This window comes from Callorhinus ursinus, unplaced genomic scaffold (assembly GCF_003265705.2).
Source record: "Callorhinus ursinus isolate GAN/ISIS: 27379988/994484 unplaced genomic scaffold, GSC_fseal_2.0 scaffold1, whole genome shotgun sequence".
NCBI classification, from domain to species: Eukaryota; Metazoa; Chordata; class Mammalia; order Carnivora; family Otariidae; genus Callorhinus; species Callorhinus ursinus.
The window spans coordinates 71,830,250-71,851,677 of record NW_027397063.1 but is presented as its reverse complement, the minus strand read 5'-3'; the positions used below and the strand labels follow the sequence as shown (position 1 = coordinate 71,851,677).

At 37.4% G+C, this 21,428-nt stretch overlaps 1 protein-coding gene across 4 annotated transcripts in view; it reads left to right on the top strand.

The window, feature by feature from the left end:
* SENP2 (SUMO specific peptidase 2) overlaps positions 1 to 21,428 on the top strand; it is a 33,164-nt gene that overhangs the window by 6,835 nt on the left and 4,901 nt on the right. For 3 of the 4 annotated variants that reach the window (XM_073896015.1, XM_025877225.2, XM_025877241.2), the window contains 13 exons: positions 438 to 571; positions 1,000 to 1,066; positions 2,883 to 2,973; positions 6,665 to 6,833; positions 8,569 to 8,672; positions 9,991 to 10,085; positions 10,512 to 10,563; positions 11,376 to 11,442; positions 13,057 to 13,233; positions 14,539 to 14,670; positions 16,553 to 16,756; positions 17,405 to 17,484; positions 20,486 to 20,570. In XM_073896015.1, coding sequence (XP_073752116.1) covers positions 438 to 571; positions 1,000 to 1,066; positions 2,883 to 2,973; positions 6,665 to 6,833; positions 8,569 to 8,672; positions 9,991 to 10,085; positions 10,512 to 10,563; positions 11,376 to 11,442; positions 13,057 to 13,233; positions 14,539 to 14,670; positions 16,553 to 16,756; positions 17,405 to 17,484; positions 20,486 to 20,570 — 1,457 coding nt within the window. Of the gene's footprint in view, positions 1 to 437; positions 572 to 999; positions 1,067 to 2,882; positions 2,974 to 6,664; positions 6,834 to 8,568; positions 8,673 to 9,990; positions 10,086 to 10,511; positions 10,564 to 11,375; positions 11,443 to 13,056; positions 13,234 to 14,538; positions 14,671 to 16,552; positions 16,757 to 17,404; positions 17,485 to 20,485; positions 20,571 to 21,428 lie in introns of those variants that run through there. The other variant, XM_025877250.2, reaches the window with a different exon arrangement.

The following is a 21,428-nucleotide window of genomic DNA, read 5'->3' as shown; positions in this document are numbered from 1 at the left end:
GGGGCGGGAGGGGCAGAGGGAGAGAGAGAATCTTAAGGAGGCTCCACGACCAGCATGGAGCTCAGTCTGGGGCTCGATCTCACAACCATGAGATTATGACCTGAGCTGAAGTCAGGAGTTGGACACTCAACTGACTGAGCCACCCAGGTGTCCTGCATGTGACTCTTGATCTCAGGGTTGTAAGTTCAAGCCCCATGTTGGGTATGGAGCCTACCTAAAACAAAACAACCCCAAAACCCAGAATCACAATACTGGAATTCTAGTTATTCAGATAAAAGGAAAGTTACTTTTATGGATACCTACTTATCTCAGTGATTGAAAATAGGACTTCTAATAGAGATTGAGAGAGGCCTTTTCTAAAATATAATCTTATTTTTTTGCTAGAAGTTTATTATTCTATATTTATATGTATATGTAATCTATATTATATTGTCTAGATTATTTCATTCACCAAGTCAAAACCAGTCTCTACAATGCTGCCAGCTTATTTGGATTCCCATTCCAGCTGACCACAAAACCCATGGTAACTTCTGCTTGTAATGGAACACGGAATGTGGCCCCTTCAGGAGAGGTCAGTGGGGATAGGGTTCCATTGGGGCTACTGATCTTTGTACTTATTCATTAAAGTTAAATTTTAGAAATACTCTTTTTAGGAATTGAGTGGAATGACTTCTTTCCAGAAATGTTGATGTCTTTATTAGCCTTGATATAAAGGCCAAGAAGTTAAAGATTAAGAAATTACATGTTAAAAAAATATATATAAAGAGTCCAATTACTAGTACATCTGCTTTTCTTGTTTAAGTATGTGTAAAGAACCTGAAATAGTTATTTTATATATAATTTTGTGAGTCTTCACCAATTAAACTTTTGGTCTTACTGATGGTGTCTCTTCTGTGAGCTAGTGAAATAATCACCAATAGAGTGATTTTTTTTTATATAAAAAACGTATTTAAATTCTAAAATTGAGATACTACAGAGGTGATTCTATTTGATTTTAAGGTATTTTCGAACTCTTCATCTTGTGAACTGACAGGTTGTGGATCCTGGAACAACATGCTGAAACTGGGTGAGGTGGTCAAAAATCTTTCTGCTTTCCTGTACCTCTTTCTGCCTCTTTTCTGAGTTTTGAGAATATGAAAGGAAAACAAACACTGAGTTGGGTTGGGATGAGAACACAGACATATTCTCTCTACCTTCTAAAAATTATTAAATAGTTTTCTTCTAGAATTGTTATTGAATTTATTGTTTGTGTTTTCTATTTGTATTATTGGTGTCCTTAATGTGACTTAGTTCAGAGTTCATTCATTAAACAAATAAAAACATTTCCTGGGAGCTTACTCTGTGTCAGGCATGTGTTATCAAGGATAACAAAAGGACAAAATAATAAATAAAATCTTTCATAACAAAATACAAAACAAATAATAAAATAATAAAACCCTGTCTTTAAGGGACACCATCTGATTGGGGAGCAACTTTAGGTTTCCAGTTCTCATAGTTTTATGCATTAGGAACCTCCATGTCATTCTTGGAGCCCAAAATTGAATTGTAATTATTGTACATAACTGTATAAAATTCTGTCATGGGGAAAAATAGGAAGAATCCAGACTCCTGAAAATGACTGTGATCTCTGTCACACAGGCCTATAAAGTTTGAGAGAAAGGGATAAAAGCTTTTAGAAAAGTTGTGGGTTCTGAAGTCAAAAGTGTCTTCAAACTAAGGAAATGATAAAAGAAACTAAGGAAATAAATGAAACTAAGGAAATGATAAATGATAAAATGATAAGGAAATGATACTACCTTACAGTAATAAGTTTCCTTCTCAAGCTTTTTAAGTAAAGTCTCTCTGGTGGCAGAGAAGAGCAAAGGGGAGTAAATGCATACCCCTGAGTCTGAGAATCTAATTCCAGAGGACCTGAAACAAAGATGATATTTTTTTGGAGTCTTTCATTTCATCTTAAAAGTTAATACAAATTAGATTTTATAATCTATTCATACTGTTTGAATCTGTAAATGTTAAAAATTATTTACCATTAAAATGGACACATGGAAGGGATGGTACTGTCTTGTGCCTGAGGTATCAGCACTATATTTCTCTGTGTTCGTGTAGCCTTGTCAGAGAAGCACAGGTATTCCTGGGGCAGGTTTCTTGTATAAAGGAGTCTACAGTCTCTTATCTGAAACCCTTGAAGATGTGCTGGGGAATTTAGAATTTTTCATATCTTAGATATATTGTCTTTTTTGAATATTGTTTTAAAAATCCCATTAGAATTGAACATTGGTTCAAATCAGGTTTTGCAAACAAAGGAATTCAGGTCAGTTTAAGTTTTGCTGCTACAGACTTGTGAAAAAACATTCAGTTTTAGATCTCTTTACATTTTGGAGTCTTCAGGGGCTCCACAGTTGTGCTATAGCTTCAGCAAATGTGGCTGATGAAAGTTTGGTTACCCTTTTTCGAAGTATAGTAACCATCTCATAAGTGTTGGAAGCTTCCAGTGAAATGTAGTAACATATAGTAGGTTTTCATTTAAAAAAAACTTCTGTTTTCTTGGGTAAAAGAAATGATTCGAACAACTCAATTGGATTAGAATACATGGAGTTTGTATCATTGAGTTCTTCATGCTTCTTGATGGTTCCAGCAAGTGAAACTTGAAAAGCTTACCTGTGAATTTTTATTGTCTCTCTGAGATCAAAGACAAACTAAGCACTATTGCTTTTTCTTCAGCTTTTACAGTTTGTTCTGGATCTCTGTATAGTAATAGCATTTGAAAGAATAAGATATTTAGTTCTACAGCATAGACTGTTCACAGATTTTCTAATGCAGACTGTTGACAGGTTTGGGCTTTTTTTTTTTTTTTACAATTACAAATGCATTTTTTAAAATAGGTAATAAATCTCCTAATGGAATAAGTGACTATCCGAAGATCAGAGTGACAGTAACCCGAGATCAGCCCCGCAGAGTCCTGCCTTCCTTTGGGTAAGTGTTAAATTCTGCCTTTTTGTAAATGGAAACTTAGCACTTAGGTGTTCACTCTTGGTAGGCATTCCCACTTTTGTTCTATTATGTAAGCTTGTTAAGTAAGTACTCTGAGGTTAGTAACTTGCCAGATGTCATACAGCTGTTGAGAGATTTGAACTCAGGTATGTGTTACTTTCTCTGTACTACATAGCCTATGCTTATAGCATCTGATTTTGAAAACCTTTTAAAAAGGATTTGTTGCTCACTTCTAAACTTAATTTTTTTTAAAGGATTTTATTTATTTATTTGAGAGAGAGCGAGCACAAGCAGTGGGGAGGGGCAGAGGGGGAGGGCGAGGGAGAGTATCTCCAGCAACTCCATGGTGAATGTGGAGCCCCACACAGGGCTCAGTCCCATGACCCTGAGATTACAGCTGGAGCCGAAACCATGAGTTGGACACTTAACTGACTGAGCCACTCAAGCGCCCCTAAACTTTATTTTTTTATTTTTTTATGTTAATTCCAGTACAGTTAACATACAGTATTATATTAGTTTCAGGTGTATAATCTAGTGATTCAACAATTCTACACATTACGTGGTGCTCATCATGATAAGTGTACTCTTTAATCCCCATCAGCTATTTTACCCATCCCCCTACCCACCTTCCCTAAAGTTTATTTCTTCCCTAAACTTTATTTTTGAAGTATAATATGCATATGGAAAATGCAGAAACCATGATGAATTTTCATATACTGAACACACATCAGTTTTGTGGAATGTTCTTCTTTTAGTAGTAATTTTCTTCTTCTTTCTGTGTTCTCACATTCTAGAATTTCTATTTCTTGGATATTATTTTTCTCATTTTTCTCTATATTGCTCTGATTGATCTAATTTTTGTATATATTCTCTTCTTTTGTTGTTCTTCTTTCCCCTAAAAACGAAATCTTTTACTGATTTTTTTTTTTTTTTTTGGATGTCATAGTTTTTAAGTAGGAAGAGTCCTCCCACTCCCTCCTCCCATGGTTTTTTATTGCTCTAAGAATCTTATTCTTATTAAAAGAGGCAAAAAAAGGGGCTGCCTGGCTGGCTCATTTGGTGGAGCATGCGATCTCTTGATTTCAGGGTTGTGGGTTCCAGCCCCCTGTTGGTCACAGAGATTACTTAAAAAAAAAAAGAGGCAAAGATGTATGCAGTACCTTTTCTTATTTCTCTAAAGCTGTTAATTATTTGAAAATTTCTTCTTCTCCCTACTTTGTTTCCTCTGAATTCCTTTCCCCACTTTGGTTTATTTTGGTCTTTTCTTTCATATTAGAGTCTTTTTTTTTTAATTGAGCTATAACATATTAATTTCAGGTCTACAACATAATGATTCGATATTTGTATATATTATTGAAATGATCACTATAATAAGTTTAATGTCCATCACCATACAGAGTTACAAATTTTTTTCTTGTGATGAGAACTTTTAAGATCTACTCTCTTAGTAACTTTCAAATATACAACATGATAATAACTGTAGTTACCATGCTGTGCATTACATCCCATGACCTACTTATTTGATAGCTGGAGGTTTGTACCTATGAGTTTAGGTTTGTTTGCTTTTTTAAGATTCTACATGTAAGTGAATCATATTTGTCTTTCTCTGACTGACTGACTTAACATCATACCCTCAGGGTCCATCTGTGTTGTTTCAAATGGCAAGATTTCCTTCTTTTTGATGGTTGAATAACATTTCAGTGTATATTTTCTCTATCCACTCATCCATTGATGGACACTTAGCTTGCTTCCATGTCTTGGCTGCTGTAAATAATGCTTAGGTGAACATGGGCATGCAGATAATCTTTTCATATTAGAGTCTTTGTTCAAATATCTGGCAATCTTTGGCTCTCCATTCCTGTGAGACATTAACAGAAAAGCAGCCCCTTTGGAGTTGGATAAATAGCTGATTGTAGGGCTGAGAGAAAGTATGAACAAGTATCATTTTTTTATTTCTCATTTAATTCCATCACAGTCAGAGAATATACTGTAGTATAATTTCAGTTCTTTAAAATATGTTAACATCTGTTTTATGTCCTAGAATATGGTCTGTGTGGGTGATGTTCAATGTGCACTTGAAAAGAATATGTATTCTACTGTTGTTAGGTGGAATGTTCTATAATTGTCACACAGATCAAGTTGGCTGATAATGTTTTACAAGTCTTACTGATTTTCTATTTTTTTGCTGATTGATAAATGAGGAGTGTTGATGTTTTCTGCCATAATTATGGATTTGTCTACTTCTCCATCTAATTATGTTAGTGTTTGCCTTCATGTATTTTAAAACTCTGCAGATGGTAGTACACTTGACCCAGATTCACCAGTTGTTACCATTTTGCCACATTTGCTTCATCACGCTCTGTCTTATATACCTATTTTTTTCTGAAGCATTTAAGAGTAAGTCTTAGACTCAATGCCCCTTTAATCGTAAGTGCATGAGTATGTTTATTTTTTAAGAGTGAGGACATTCACTTATATAATCACAGATAAAATCAGAAAATTTAACATCGATACAATACTATTATGTAATCTCATTTAAATTTTTTCATTATAGAGATGGTTTTTTCTGGTCCAGGATTCAGTGCAGGATCATGTGCTACATTTAATTTTCATGTCTTTTTGATCTCCTTTAATCTGGAACAATTCCTTAGCCTTTCTTTGTCTTTGATGGCATGGATATTTTTTAAAGAGTAGAAGGCATTTCTTTTGTAGAATGTTCCCTAATTTTGTCTGATGTTTACTCATTACTTGTTCAAGATTATGCAGGTATTTTTTTTTTTTGTAAAAATACTACATCAGTGGCTTACATCTTTTTTAAAACATCACATCAAGAGGGGTAGGATACCAGTTTGACACATTATTGGTAACTGCAGGAGAGGCAGGCTCTGTCACCACCAACAAGGACTAGGTAGGTGCTTCATGGCTTCCATTTCTTTAGCATTTATTAATTTAGCATTCAGTAGATATTTATTTATTTATTTATTTATTTATTTTTAAAGATTTATTTATTTATTTATTTGAGAGAGAGAGAATGAGAGATAGAGAGCATGAGAGGGAAGAGGGTCAGAGGGAGAAGCAGACTCCCTGCTGAGCAGGGAGCCCGATGTGGGACTCGATCCCGGGACTCCAGGATCATGACCTGAGCCGAAGGCAGTCGCTTAACCAACTGAGCCACCTAGGCGCCCGCATTCAGTAGATATTTACTGAGACCTTTTGGCGTAGATCCTGTACTAGGTAGGATACAATAGTGAAAGGATGTAATCTCTGTTTTCATGGAATTTAAAGTTTAGTGTGGGATGTAGACATTAAATAAATAATGACACCAGTAGTTAATTCCAGTGGTGCCAGGTGACTAAAGGAAAAGTGTGGTACCAGAGGAGGGTATGTGTCACAGGAGGGCTAAATCCAGAGTTGTGGTTGGACAGTTGGGCCCGAGGAGGAAGGCAGAGGCTTTTGTGTGGCAGTTCTGGTGACCACAAATAGACATTCCATAGTGGAGTGCCCTCTGCTCTAGAGATAGATACAACTTTTGTGAATGGTAGTTGTCTGATTTGACAAGAGCAGGCTTAACCTAGGACACGCAGCTTCATCGCAGGATGGTCTGGGAGCTTAAATTCTGGCAATTTAAGGAGTCTGGTGGTAACTTTTTCTTTTCTTTTTTTCTCTCTCTCAGTTTTACTTTGAACTCAGAGGGGTATAACAGAAGACCAGGGGGCCGTCGTCATAGCAAAGGCCCTTCAGAGAGTTCCTTAACCTGGAAGCCTCAGGAACAGGTTGTAACAGAGATGATTTCTGAAGAGGGTGGCAAGGGTCTGAGGCGTCCCCACTGTACCGTGGAGGAGGTAAGCCCTTTTAGCCTCTTATCACTTTAAAAAAATAGTTTATGAATTTTTAGGGGAATAAATAATATGTGTACTGGAGTACAGAACTCAAAAGGGATGGAAAGGTGTACTGTGACTGTAAATTTCCTAGTCTCCCTTCCAGGACCTGACCCCAAGACCCTGTCTGATGGTTAGCAAGTAGCCACTGATACTTGAACATACCCTTCTGGAGATACTGTATACATACATAATTTAGTCAATTATCAGATTTTTTTTTTCCCCACTATAGGGCAGAAAAAGGAATCATGCTAGGAAGAGAAGAGATTCTATTCATTTTGGGTGTGTGAATTCTTCTGCTAACTTGTTTCTTTTATAAGGCGTAATTGTGACTACGGAAGAGAAGTAAACAGGGAACGTGTTCTGTTTTTCCTTTTTCAGGGCACTTAGCATGATGTCTTCATCAGCAGTCTTCTTTTTACTTCCCTCTTGAGATCTTTGCTTATTCTAGGAGAAGTTAGAATTATTCCTGTACTTGACATTTCCCAGGACCATCACCTATTGCAATTTGCTAGATGGTTTTCTGAGCCATTTAGTTTCGTTAGTCAAAGAATTATCTGTTTGAGGTTCAGGTGCTGTGCTAGTTGTCAGCAATTCAAAAATTGAATAAAATGAGGCCCTGTCCCCTAGGAGCTTGTAATCAACAGAGCCAAGCAGAGAGAGGAACGGACTGAAGTAGGCTTCAGTACCTCTTAGAGGAGAAATCAGAGATGGGACTGAGCAAAAATATTTATATGCACAGGATATACTCTAAAATAGTAGAAGGTAATATTAGCAAATGCATATTCATTGGTTAAGGGTAATATAAGTTAGAGAGACGAGCCTGAGTCTCAGATTTCAGTCTTGGATAAATACGTGTCACTGACCAAGATACCCTGTGTGTTTAGGGGGAAGATGATGACTTCAGTTTTGGACATTGTTTAAAGTGCCTGTGAAACACGCAAGAAGACCTGTCCCGTAGACTCTTGGATATAGGTGATGAGAGTTATGAGAAGAAGGCAGGGTTAGAGACACATTTCTGAATCTTCTGTATATTGGTGTTTGATAAATCAAGGGAGTTGGAGAGAGTACTCAGGGAAAGAATGTAGTGTGAGAAAAGAGAGAATGGGCAGACCATTGGCATTTGAGGGCAGGCAGAAGAAATAATTGGCAGTGGAGACTGAGAAGATAAGAAGAAATCAGGAATGTATTGTCTAGGAAGGCAAAGGGAGGTCAGCAGGGTGAGGTGTTGGAGAGAGAGGTCAAGTAACATAAGGCTGAGAAAATGTCTGCTGGATCTGGCCGCGGAAGTCATTGGTGACTTTGATGTGACCAGATCCATTTTGGAAACTGAATGTTCTGAATATGCAGGTGGATTATTTCTGTTGAGTTTTTTGTGGTTGACAAAAACTGCTGTCAATAACCCAGATGCCATCAGAGTCTAGCAGATAATGTAAATGAGTGGAGCAGGCTGGAGTGAGTGGCCCATCTAAGGAGAATAGCCCTACACAGCTCCAGATCACTGATTCAGGTTTTTGAAAGAGGCCAGATTTTTAGATTTTTCTTTTCAAATTTATAAAGTTGGTAATTCAAAGAAATTTAAAAAGTGTTGGCAAATAAAACACATCTGTGGGCTGCATTTGACCTCTTAGTCTCCGTTTATGATTTAATGATAGCTTTAACATGTTAACACTTAAGTGACATCCTTTCTTTTATTTAGGGTGTTCAAAAAGAGGAAAGAGAGAAATACCGAAGGTTATTGGAGCGACTTAAAGAAAGTGGTCATGGAAACTCTGTTCCTCCTGTAACTCCAACTTATCACAGGTAAAACTAAGCTAACAAAATTAGTGCTTTGCCACACATCTTTTTACTTATTTTTGGAGAGGGGATTGGCGAGAAAGGCTTTGTTGAAAAAAGAGGTTTGCGTTGAGAGAACTATCCTTATAATTTGCCTGAATGTTGTATCTAGTAATGAGATATATGGAGCCACGGTGGTTTTACAAAACAGATTTTTCGTTTAGCTTTAGAATTTTTTGTTCACATGAACTCTTGAAACTCTGATATAGAAAAGTAGAATTACAGGTTGAAATCAGGTTCTTAGGGAGTAGAGAGTTTTTTCAACCTCTCCAGCACACACATTTCCCTTAGTCTCTTGTCTTTTTCTGTCTCTTCCCCCCTCTTCCTTTCCTACCCAGTTATCCCTTCCTCCCACCCTAGCCTCTCTCACTGATACGCACACAGTCCCTGTGGCATGTCAGTGAATGCATTTGTGTATGATTGGAAGTCCTCCATTTTAGAGACAAGATTAAAGTCACCCCAGGTTATAGAAAGTTTTCCTTATAAGACTTCTTGTTAAATACTCTAATGCTTTGGGCAAGTAGATGACAGTGGCAGAAGGAGCTGATATTCACCTTATATTCACCTGTAAAAAAAGGGACCAAAATATGTGAGTACAGGATTGAGGCACGCAGGATAATTCTAACAAGTGGTGTGAGGATACACAGCAGGGGTGGGGGGAATCCTGGAAATTATGTAACGGCAAGTTGAAGGTGAAAAAGTCACAAGGCTTTCTAGTTTGTTGAATGTACAAATTAGCAAAAGATTATTTGTCTGGGAATTTTAACTTTTGTTGTGAGCTTTTTTAAAATTTCTTTCTCTGCGTTTACTCAGGCAGAATGTTAATATTTTCTCTGTTTTGACTAGCCACTGTTGGAAGCAGCAGTATGCTTCAAACTTTGCTCTTGTCATGTCAGGAAAATCCTCAAACTATTTTGCTGTTTACATTCCTGCTTTTGTTGTATTGTTTTAGGATCCATTTCATTATGTCATTTAAAATTTTTCATCTCTTAACTTGAGTTTTGTCACACTGAGCTTTTTTGGTTGAGGTGGTGCTGGGGATTGAGAACATCCAATTTTACCAACATTGAAACTGGAGGTTAGGTAATTTGGCTGAAATACTAGCATCAGGATTATACTCCTTGTATCCCAGTCCCAGATGGTGCTATGTTGCATTCTCTCATAATTTGATGTTACAGGGTAATCAGTAACCCCTGTTTTGAGAAGCTTGTCAGATGGAAATAATGAATATTTATGGTAGACTTTCCTTTTGTATCTGACCTTCTTCACTTTTTGTGTTCCTAAGCTCTCAAAGAAGTCAGATGGACACATTAAAGACCAAAGGCTGGGGGGAAGAACAAAGTCACGGAGTCAAAACAACTCAGTTTGTTCCAAAACAATGTGAGTTCCCAGATTTAGCCCTATCTCCGTATATTGACCTTAGTTCATGTGCACATAAAATTGAGAAATGACATCCTAGTGAAAGATGGTATACCAAAGTTTAAATCGTCAGACCCCAGGGCTTTGACTTGGGCTTATCCAGTACAAGTAGTTTAGTTAAAAGGCTATTTCTAGATGAAGTAGATTCAAAAGATACCTCTAGATTATTATTCCTAGCTTCTACTTAGCAAATATTCTGTGAGCCTAAAATTAGTTTCTTAATATTTATTTTATTAATTTCTTTATATTTCTCCACTAGCTGTTCACTAAATGGCACTAAATGATAAGTGAATGTCTTGATACTTTGGAAACTGCGTAAGTTGAAATTCTAGCTAGATGATTGATTAATAAAGGAAACATTCAATTTTTTCTTTATCATCTTCACAGACAGAGTTGTTGAAACAAGGGGACCTTTATGCTCAGTGAGAAGTGAGAAGAGGTACATGGTTCAGTTCATTCTAAGTCTTCTTTTGATATATTATTTTCTTTATAAGCTATATCGATGAATAACTATGTCTAAAGAATTGTGAACTCTCCCCAGCTCTGGTAGCTGGTCAGCATATATGGGTACATGGGTGGCTGTTGTGTCGGATGCCCACCCTAGCTCGGAGGGTGCCCTTCTCTCCTGGGCATTAGGGCTTCAGAGATGCAGGTGCCACTTAGATAGGTGTGTGGTTGTGGTGGGCATCTTTAGGAATTAGCACCTTTCAGTGAAGGCAGTTTTGTGTGCCTTTAAGGATTTTGGATGATAGTTCCTTTATAGCAGAGTTTGGGGTAAGCTCTGGCCCATTGTCCAAATCTGGTCCACCTGCCTGTTCTTTTTAAGTAAAGTTTTATTGGAACGCATTCATGCTAATACGTTTACATCCTGTCTGGTTGTTTTTAAGCTATGATGGAAGTTGAGAAGATGTGACAAAAACTATAAGACTTGGGGAACCTGGCTGACTCAGTCTATAGAGCATGTGACTCTTGATCTTGGGTTCCTCAGAATCATGAGTTTGAGCCCCGTGTTAGGGTTACTTAAAAAGAAAAAACAACAACAGCAAAAACCAAAACCTGTAAGCCTTGCAAAGCTCAAAATGTTTACTATCTGATCCTTTTTCAGAAAAACTTTGCTGACCCTGGGTTTAGAGGAGTATATAAACTCAAGTTGGTTTTTGTTGACAAATTATTAAGTCTTATTTCTAAAACTAGTCTCACATGTACAAGTTAAAATTATCCAGTCTATATTCTCCCAATATTTTTCCTCAGGTGTTGTTCAAAGGGGAAAATTTCTGATACAGAGAGGACAGTTGGAATCAGACTTGAAAATGAAGGTGTAAGTGGAAACCCTAGTTAAATTTTATGTCATTTTACTCTTTGACCTGACCTGTGTTAAAATTTTGGTGCTCATGAAAAGTAAGAAAGATGAAAAATACTACTTTGATTTCTAATTTCATTGTTTTCTTTGAAAAAAGCAGCAGGCATTGAAGATACACAACTTTTGGCTTCCTTCTGAATTCCCGAATGTTTACCTCTGTATGGTAGCTACCTTTTTCATAAGAGAGACCAACTTGCCTCCATCCCAGCCCTGTATCTATAGTGCCTGGCTTCTTTTGGAGAATTTAAAAAAACCATACGGTCTAGGAAAGATATGTTCAGGACCTTCATTTTAGAGTCAGGATCTCAGATTTATTTGAAAATACTACCAATCTAATGCTTAATTGGATTTTACATTTTTTGGTGTACTGGAGTACAAAGTGTTCTGGTGATCTCCATAGCAATACCAACATTTAAAATAATAGCAGCAGAGTGTTTTGCTAAACACTCTGTATCCAAAAGAAATACATTTCTAAATTAAAGGCAAACTTGATGTTTTAGATTATTTCACATATTAGATACATAGAAATACCAAAATTTAGGGTGCTGCTTTATGTGAAGTATCAGCTCGATCAAGTTTTTCTTCTCCCATTAGACCTCTTTGTAAGGAAGAGTATAGGTCTCAGAACATCCCCGTTCCCAGTCATTTGGAGCAAAACCTTCTGTATTGAGTTATTGTTTATCGCCTGTGGAACACCAGCTAAAAAGGCGGGGAACTATGCCTGAGAGAGGACAGAGAGGGAGCACATTTGGAACCTGAGTAAAGACTACCTGGTGCTTCCATCTGTGCCAAACCTGAAGACTGTGCTGTCTGGGGCCGTGGGGAGGAGCCAGCAGCTGCTGGTTTCCTAGGACCAGGATCCCTGGCAGTGAGTTACGAGTGAGGAGTACTGGCTCAGCACGTTGAGACCAGTGTGGTTCTCATCGAAAGCTCTCTTTCTAACTCAGTTTCTTCATTTTCAAAGTTGGCCTACTAGATGCCTTAAATTCACTATTAAAGGTTATGTAGGGTCACAATAAGGAAGGATATTGTCAAGAGTTTCTAGAATGCTCGCAGAATTCTATTTGCTGACCTGAATGGTGCTTACATATGTGTTAATTTTACAAAAATCAAGTGGTATGTAAATGTTTGTACATTTTTCTGTAGTAAATAATTCCTTTAAAAAAATGAAATGGAGCAAGTTTACTTATTATAAGGATAGTAATGCTTTATTCTGAGTGATGGGATTATGGGTCATAGGTTTTGCTTTTCTTAAGCACTCCAAAATGTCTTGTAACCATCTTATTTTTCATTGGCCTAAGAGAACTGAAAATACTTTTCTTGCTGCCTACAGGGAAAGTGATGAGTGTTCTGTTTCATGGTTTGTAATTGAGGCGTCCTGTGAACCTTAGATCTTGAGCATTTTTTTGTTCCTCTTGCAGGGACAGGCAGATAGATAAAATCTCCTTCACTTACTTGGGAGATTTGCCTATTCTCTCAGGATAATGGCACTGTTTATGTTTCATGTGTTATATATGTTTATATGTGTAAATATCAAACATGTCAATAGAATATAGAAACTTTTTTGATCAGAGGAGGGGACACCAGCTGGAACCTGACCTATCCGAAGAGGTGTCAGCCCGACTCCGCCTGGGCAGTGGGAGCAATGGCTTACTCAGGAGGAAAATGTCCATACTTGAGACAAAAGAAAAACATTGCTCAGGCAAAGAGAGGGATAAAAGGATGGATGATCTTCTTGAACTTACAGAGGTATTATTTCTTGTGTTGATCAGAATAAGAGGCATGTTTTTAAATAACTTCAGTTATCAAGACTTGAACACATGTTTTATTTTGAGGAGTTTCTCCAGGCTAGGGATGAGTGTATGAGAGAAATCAGGTCCAAGGGATGTCCAGTCACTGGCTGCACTGATCATTAGTGATCTGTGAAGGTGGCCTAAGGGATCAGATCAATGTTCAGCAAATGTGAGTAGACATATTTGTCACATATCTTGGAATGTGATGGGTTCTTTGCAGATTTATCTTCAAATATTTTGGGTTACATAGTATGGGTTTGGCATTAGGAATGAGCTCATTGCATTTTTAAAAAGTGATTATTATTTACTAAAATGTCCCTGTTATTGATTATTGCATTTGAAAATAGTAAAAACTTATTTAAAAAACCAAGGAAATGAAGGTAGTTGAAAATTCTCATTTTAAAGGTGAGCCTGTGTCTTGGCTCCTTTTCCAATGTTGTTTTAGTAGGTGGTAGTCAGTCCTATGCGGTGAGAACCTGTTGAGCACTTACTATATATTGGACACACAAGTGGAGAGAGCCATAAAACGGCACAATTGTATGCAGTGGAGAAAGCAGGATTTCAAATATTTGAATGAAACTAATTTCTTTTGGGTGTATAGATTCATCTCAATAGCTTAAATATGCATTTATCTGCATAATTCTTCAGAATAGTGAAGCCATCTGTTCCGTGAGGATTCATTTGGTAGACCACTGCCTTGTTTTCCAGTTTCTCCCTGTTTGCTTATTCCCTTCATGTCCAATCTATATAGTATCATCTCTTAGGGCACCTAATTCTATTACTTTGATGATTTTAAATAAAAGTTTAGTAGGTAAACAAGGAAAGTGTGAAAATCCTTTAAGAGTATTGTGAAAGGAACAAAGGCTAGAAAGTTAGACACCCCTGGGTTCCCTGCTAGGCTCTTCCTTTTAATAACTGTCTGACTTTGAGCACATAACCTGAGTTCTCTGAGCTGCACCTCTTCTATAAAATGGTGATAATAGTTTCCCCACGAGCAGGGATTAATGATGTGCTTCATCATTAATGTACCATGTTTGGCTCATAGTGGTCAATAAATGGTAGTGGGTATTGAAACTATACTTGAAGTGTAAATACTATTACCAGATTATTGTTTCCAGAAGCTGGTAATTGAACTAACATTTTTATAACCATTAGTAAAACTGCTTTGTATTATAGAGATGAAAAGCTTGTTTTAGCCTCAGACTCTTGAAATCTGATTGTGGTTCTATTTAAAATACATCCTCTGGACTTTCTAATTCAGGACATGGAAAGGGAAATCAGTAATGCCCTAGGTCATGGCCCACAGGATGAGGTCCTAAGTAGCGCTTTCAAGTTGCGAATCACTCGAGGTGATATCCAGACCTTGAAGAACTACCACTGGCTCAATGATGAAGTAAGTTGTTCTTTTTTCCCCTATTCTGTCATTATGCCTAACCATTTACCATCTATAACCAAAGTGATTTCTACCTAATTATAAGGGGTTGGGAAAGCAGCTTTTGGTTTCATTTAAAACAGAAACATCTCAAAACTTAAAACAGTGGTCAATTCTGATTCTTTGCTGCCTTTAATTAGCCATGTTTTCCTCTTCTGCATCAGTGCTTTGTTTCATCTACCACTTCATTTACTAGTAGTCTTCAGTGATTTTTTTTTTTTTACAAATTTGTTTTTGTTTTTTTTTTAATATTTTATTTATTTATTTGAGAGAGAGAGAATGAGAGATAGCACGAGAGGGAAGAGGGTCAGAGGGAGAAGCAGACTTCCCGCTGAGCAGGGAGCCCGATGTGGGACTCAATCCTGGGACTCCAGGATCATGACCTGAGCTGAAGGCAGTCACTTAACCAACTGAGCCACCCAGGCACCCTATTTATTTGTTTTAAAGTAAGCTCTATGCCGAGCGTGGGGTTTGAACTCACGACCCTGAGATCAAGAGTTGCGTGCTCTACTGACTCAGCCAGCCAGGCACCTCTTCAGTGACATTTTTATTTTTTATTTTTTTTTAAGATTTTATTTATTTATTTGACAGAGAGAGCACAAGCAGAGGGAGTGGCAGGCAGAGGGAGAGGGAGAAGCAGGCTCCCTGCCGAGCAAGGATCCCGACGCAGGGCTCCATCCCAGGACCCTGGGATCACGACCTGAGCCGAAGGCAGACGCCTAACCGACTGAGCCACTCAGGCGCCCCTCAGTGACATTTTTATAAACCTTGGGTGTGGCTGATGAATAGAAGGAAGCAGCAAGCGATACTTATTTTATTTATTTATTTTTTAAAAGATTATTTATTTATTTATTTATTTGACAGAGAGAGAGAGACAGCGAGAAAGTGAACACAAGCAGGGGGAGTGGGAGAGGGAGAAGCAGGCTTCCCGCCAAGCAGGGAGCCCGATGCGGGGCTTGATCCCAGGACCCTGAGATCATGACCTGAGCCGAAGGCAGACGCTTAACGACTGAGCCACCCAGGCGCCCAAGCGATACTTATTTTAGAGGAATTCTTAGACGAGCCATTTTATTTTTTCAGTAATAAAGGGATAGATTGATCACTGTACATACATGTATATATAAAATGTGTCTTTTTCTTTATTTGAGTGATAATTGTAAAAATTTGCCTAATTGTCATCTTGTATCCTTACATATTTAGCTAAAACTAGCTCTTAGTTCTTGCACATGTTCTAGCTGGTCCTTTCCTTAACTCCCCAAAGTCCCTGCATTTTCCCCCTTTGCCTTCCTTCCCATCCCCCCCTAGACTAATGACATAAAAACACATTCTTATAAAACTAGTATTTTTGTTTTACATTATAAATGGTATATATTTATTATAGAAAATTTGGAAAGTACAGGAAAAGTAAAATGAAAATATCATTCAAAAGTGCCACCACTCAAAAATAAAATATTAATGTTTGGGTATATTTTCTTCCAGTTAATATTTTTTTATATATAGTAAACTTTATGAATAGTAAAATTCAATTCTAGTTAATATTTCTGCATTTTTTTTCATGTGATGTAGTTGCATACACCTTTTCATTACTGCAGACTTTCTCCTTAAGTTCCTTGGCTCTTTTACTCACATACTTCAGAAGTATAGTTTCACTCCTTAATTCCTCCCATTTTGTACTCATTATCTTTTATTTTCCTTATTATGCTGTAAACAATCCTTTCATCCCCATCTCTAGTACATTCCTTTCCTGGAGCTTCTTACCTTCTAATTCATCCTAACTTAGGTAGAAATTTAGTTTTGGTAATGTACTTGCCACATTCTGACGTTTACTCCCTTGGTATTACAGGTCATTAATTTTTACATGAATCTTCTGGTGGAAAGAAACAAAAAACAAGGGTATCCAGCACTTCACGCATTCAGTACTTTTTTCTATCCCAAATTAAAGTCTGGTGGTTACCAAGCAGTGAAAAGATGGACCAAAGGGGTCAATCTCTTTGAACAGGAACTTATTCTGGTGCCTATTCATCGGAAGGTACATTGGAGCCTGGTGGTGAGTTGAGAAGGTTAATTGTTGGAATCTGTATAATGGCTGTTTTGAATAATGAAGGCTACCCTTTTCTGCCCAGTTAAAAATACAGTAGTACATATAAAGGCATACTCTGTAGAGTCCCTTCTTGGTTCTTGAGTTGAACAACTTAGAAAGCTAGATGGCAATTAATTGAATTTAAATAAAAAAAAATAGAAAAAACCCCAAAAGATTAAATTACACACATACACACACACACACACACACACACACACACACACACATAGCTAGATGGCATACAGGAAGACAGGAAAGGGTTTTAGTACACATATGAGTTCTTTATTTGATTTCTTTAGTTTTGTTTACAAGATGGTACAGATTTATTATAGAAAAGTAAAGGTATAAAGAAAAAAAACAAGAACAAAAAATCTCATCACTTTGAGAGGACCACTGATGTTTTGGTGAGTAAGTTTCTAGGTTTTCTCTGGGACTAGAAGTATATGCTTTTATAGAAATGAAGCTCATATCATCTGTGATAATTTATGAAAAATGTGTCTTAGAAATCCATTTATGTTGGTACTTGTATTGACTTTTTAAAAGATGCTTTTCCTTTTAGAAATAAAATTCTATTGTGGTTAAGATGTTTCTGGATATTGTATTTTTCCACTGTAGGTGATAGACCTAAGAAAAAGGTGTCTTAAATATTTGGATTCTATGGGACAAAAGGGCCACAGGATCTGTGAGATTCTCCTGTAAGTAAAGGCTGAAAAACTTTACTGTTGTGTCATTATGCCCTTGTTAGCTCGTCTACCTTCTGTTTAATCCAGGGAAGCTCTGGTGGATGGTAGTTTAATGTTTAGTGAAGGCTATTCTCCCAGTTGTTCAGGAATTGACTTGAATTCATCTTCTTATCAAAAAAAACCCCTAATACCTGATCTTAACTGAGAACTCTTTTTTTTTTTTAAGATTTTATTTATTTATTTGAGAGAGAGAGAGAATGAGAGATAGAAAGCACGAGAGGGAAGAGGGTCAGAGGGAGAAGCAGACTCCCTGCTGAGCAGGAAGCCCGATGCGGGACTCGATCCCGGGACTCCAGGATTATGACCTGAGCCGAAGGCAGTCGCTTAACCAACTGAGCCACCCAGGCGCCCTTAACTGAGAACTCTTATTTAGTAGCATTAGTGGAAACAAGTTTGTCCTGCACTGTAATATAAAATATGTCTTATTAGAATCCTGTGATTTGAATTAGGTTTCTTTTTTTTTTTTTAAGATTTTCTTTATTTATTTGACAGAGAGAGAGACAGCGAGAGAGGGAACACAAGTAGGGGGAGCGGGAGAGGGAGAAGCAGGCTTCTCGCTGAGGAGGGAGCCCGATGCAGGGCTCGATCCCAGGACCCTGGGATCATGACCTGAGCCGAAGGCAGACGCTTAACGACTGAGCCACCCAGGTGCCCCTGAATTAGGTTTCTTTAGTATTGATACATTATTCCGAATGTTCTGAGGAACTCTTAACTAGGGTTTTATTCCTCGAATTCTTAAACCCACTCATGTCTCTGCTTTCCATGATAGTTGGGTTCATTTCAGAACCAAGAGAACTTTTAAGTTAAAGCATATGGTTTGTAGGCAACCATTTCAAATAGTAATTGCTAGAAACCTGCCTTTAAAGCATAGCCCCTTAGTAAGCTGTGCCAAGTGGTGACATGAATTTCACAGTGAGGAAGCAGTTCAGTAAGAGCAGTCTCTTTTGAACCCCTTCTGCTCACTGGAAGCAAATGGGGGTTCTCGTTTTTAATTTTAGTAAGGATACTTGAATAAGTTTATAAGGATACTTTAGTAAGGAACCTCTTAAACGAATGACAAGAAAATTTGTTATTAACAATTAGTTCAATTCTCTCTTTTTCAATATTGTTTTGGTGTAAAAGATCCGTTTTATTTACTATTTATCTTGAATAGAAAGTTTAAAGAGAAGAGAGTTTGAAAAATCATAAGATACAGTGAATTGTTTATAAAACAGTTATTTCCTTCTAGTCTTTTCTGTTTAAGATGATATAAAATGTGCACACATACATGTGTGCAGACACATACATATTATCACATATATAGAAATGTTCTTGCTGAAATCATACAGCAAAGTTTTGTGTCCTGATTATAACAGGATACAAAAGAAAAAAGCGTACCTCCGTCGCACCTGGCTCTTTGCTCTTTCTCCCTCTCCCTCCTGCGGGGGTCTGAGGCCCACTCCCTTTCCTGATGCTCCCAGTTCAGCTTTTCTTGACATTTTTTGCATTATTACCTCCGAGAAAAATTTAATTTCTCCATGACGAGAGAAAATTGTGCTTAGGAATAAGACTTTTTGTTTGTTGGGTTTAGAGGGCTACAAACCTTTGAAATATCTAAGATTCTTGCCTTCCAAGAACCAATTTCCAGCCCCCCCCCCTGGGGGGGGCGAGATGGCTCCCACTGAGAGTGCATGCCCTGGCACCACTGGTGCTTGTTGCCTTTACATGAAGGTTAGGATGAGAATGGAAATGCCTGGCTTAAATTTGATAACCCTCGGAAGATCTGGATAAACTTAAATTACTCTTAATACTTAAGTATGTATCTCCTAGGAACAAGGAAGTTCCCTTACATAATCACAGTGTCATTATCACACTGAAGAAAATGAGCCATCAGGGGCACCTGGGTGGCTCAGTCAGTTGAACGTCTGACTCTTGGTTTTGGCTCAGGTCATGATCTCAGGGTTGTGGAATTTAGTGCTTAGCCGTGCCGGGCTCTGCGCTTAGCGGGGAATCTGCTTGAGATTCTCTCTCTCCCTCTCCCTGTCTCTCTCAAATTAATTGATTAATTAATTTTAAAAAAGGAAAATTAGCAACCAGTCATATGTAACTTTTGGCTCATGTTCTGATTTTCTCAGGTATGTTTTATAGTTTTTTTCCCTAATCCAGGAAGCCAGTCAGAGTTCACAGGTGGATTTCATGTCTCTTTAGTCTAATTTAGATTAGTCTTCCTTTTTTCATTTTTCATGGCAAAGGCTTTTTTTGGGGGGTGGGGTCTAGGCCAGTTGTCTTGTTTTATATCTATTCTAATTTGTAATTGAAGTATAGTTGACACACAATGTCACATTAGTTTCAGGTGTATAATTTAGTAATTTGACAATGCTTTAGTTATGCGGTGCTCACCATAAGTTTAGATACTTTTAGATCTTTTTTCAATTTCCAGTATAGTTAACATACAGTGCTATATTAGTTTCGGGTGTACAATATAGTCAGTATAGTGATTCAACCATTATAGAACATTGTATATTAATCAGTGTGCATCACGGTAAGTGTGCTCTTAATCCCCTTTACCTGTTTCACCCATCACCCCACATTTTATATCTATTTTTAAGTTAGAAAAAGCAAGTTGTAAAATGAAGTACTTTTTAAAATAAAGTGTATGTTTTTAAATTGTGTGTGAGTAGTGGAGAACTAGAAGAATACACAGCAAACTATTAATAGTAATTACTGCTGGAATGGCTATTATGAGGTCTTTTGCATTTTATATTTTACAGGTTTTAATTTTCTAAGGCATGTCCAGTTTTTGTAAGCAGGAAAATGAAATTTAAAAACCAAAAGCAATCACATTTTTAAAAAAGCTAGTGAAGATGGATTTGAGAATAGCCCGTCTGTTAAACATCCTTTGTAATGTCCTTTGTAATCATAATGATAAGTCTCCACAGGGATTCATCAATATATTCCTTTGTTGTTTTTTTAGTCAGTATTTACAGGATGAAAGTAAGACCAAAAGAAATATTGATCTGAATCTTTTAGAGTGGACCCACTACAGCATGAAGCCACATGTAAGTGATGATCATCTATGTTTGAAGTGCCTTGTTGCCTTTACTGACTGTGGCATATTATGTAGACTCGGCTTCTTCCCTCCCCTCACTCACTCATACCCTTAGGCATGCATTCTCCTGAAGTATACATCTTAAGAATTATCTACTTCTAAATCTTTAGAAATTCACTTAACTAAGATGTCTGCTTTTTGGCCTTTATTTCTTGGTTAAATCTAAATGTTGGGGCAGCTGGGTAGATCAGTTGGTTAAGCATCTGACTCTTTTTTTTTTTAAAGATTTCATTTATTTGACAGAGATAGTGAGAGCAGGAACACAAGCAGGGGGAGTGGGAAAGGGAGAAGCAGGCTTCCCGCTGAGCAGGGACCCCTATGTGGGACTCGATCCCAGGACCATGACCCAAACCGAAGGCAGACGCTTAACAACTGAGCCACCCAGGCGCCTCTTTTTTAAAGATCTTTATTGAGGTGTAGTTGACATAAGAAAAATGCATAGTTAAAGTGTACAATTGGATAAGTCTTCACATAGATATATACATGTGAAACCATCATCATACTCAAGATAATGAAGATGCCCATCACCCCAAGAGCTTCTTTATGCCCCTGGGAACCCTTCCTTCCAGTCCCATTCCCATGCTACACAACTCATCTGCTTCCTGCCAATTTAACATGCTGTTGCTGTCCACTATTTTAGATTGTCTTTTGGAAAGGCCTATGAATCACACATCATTATCACTGTTTATATAAACAATGGTTGTTTACATTTACCTCTATCTTTATCAGTTTATTGGCTCTGCATTCATTCTTGCATCTCAGACTTTTCTTGGGAGATCATTTTTTGGAAACACATCATTTAAAAATT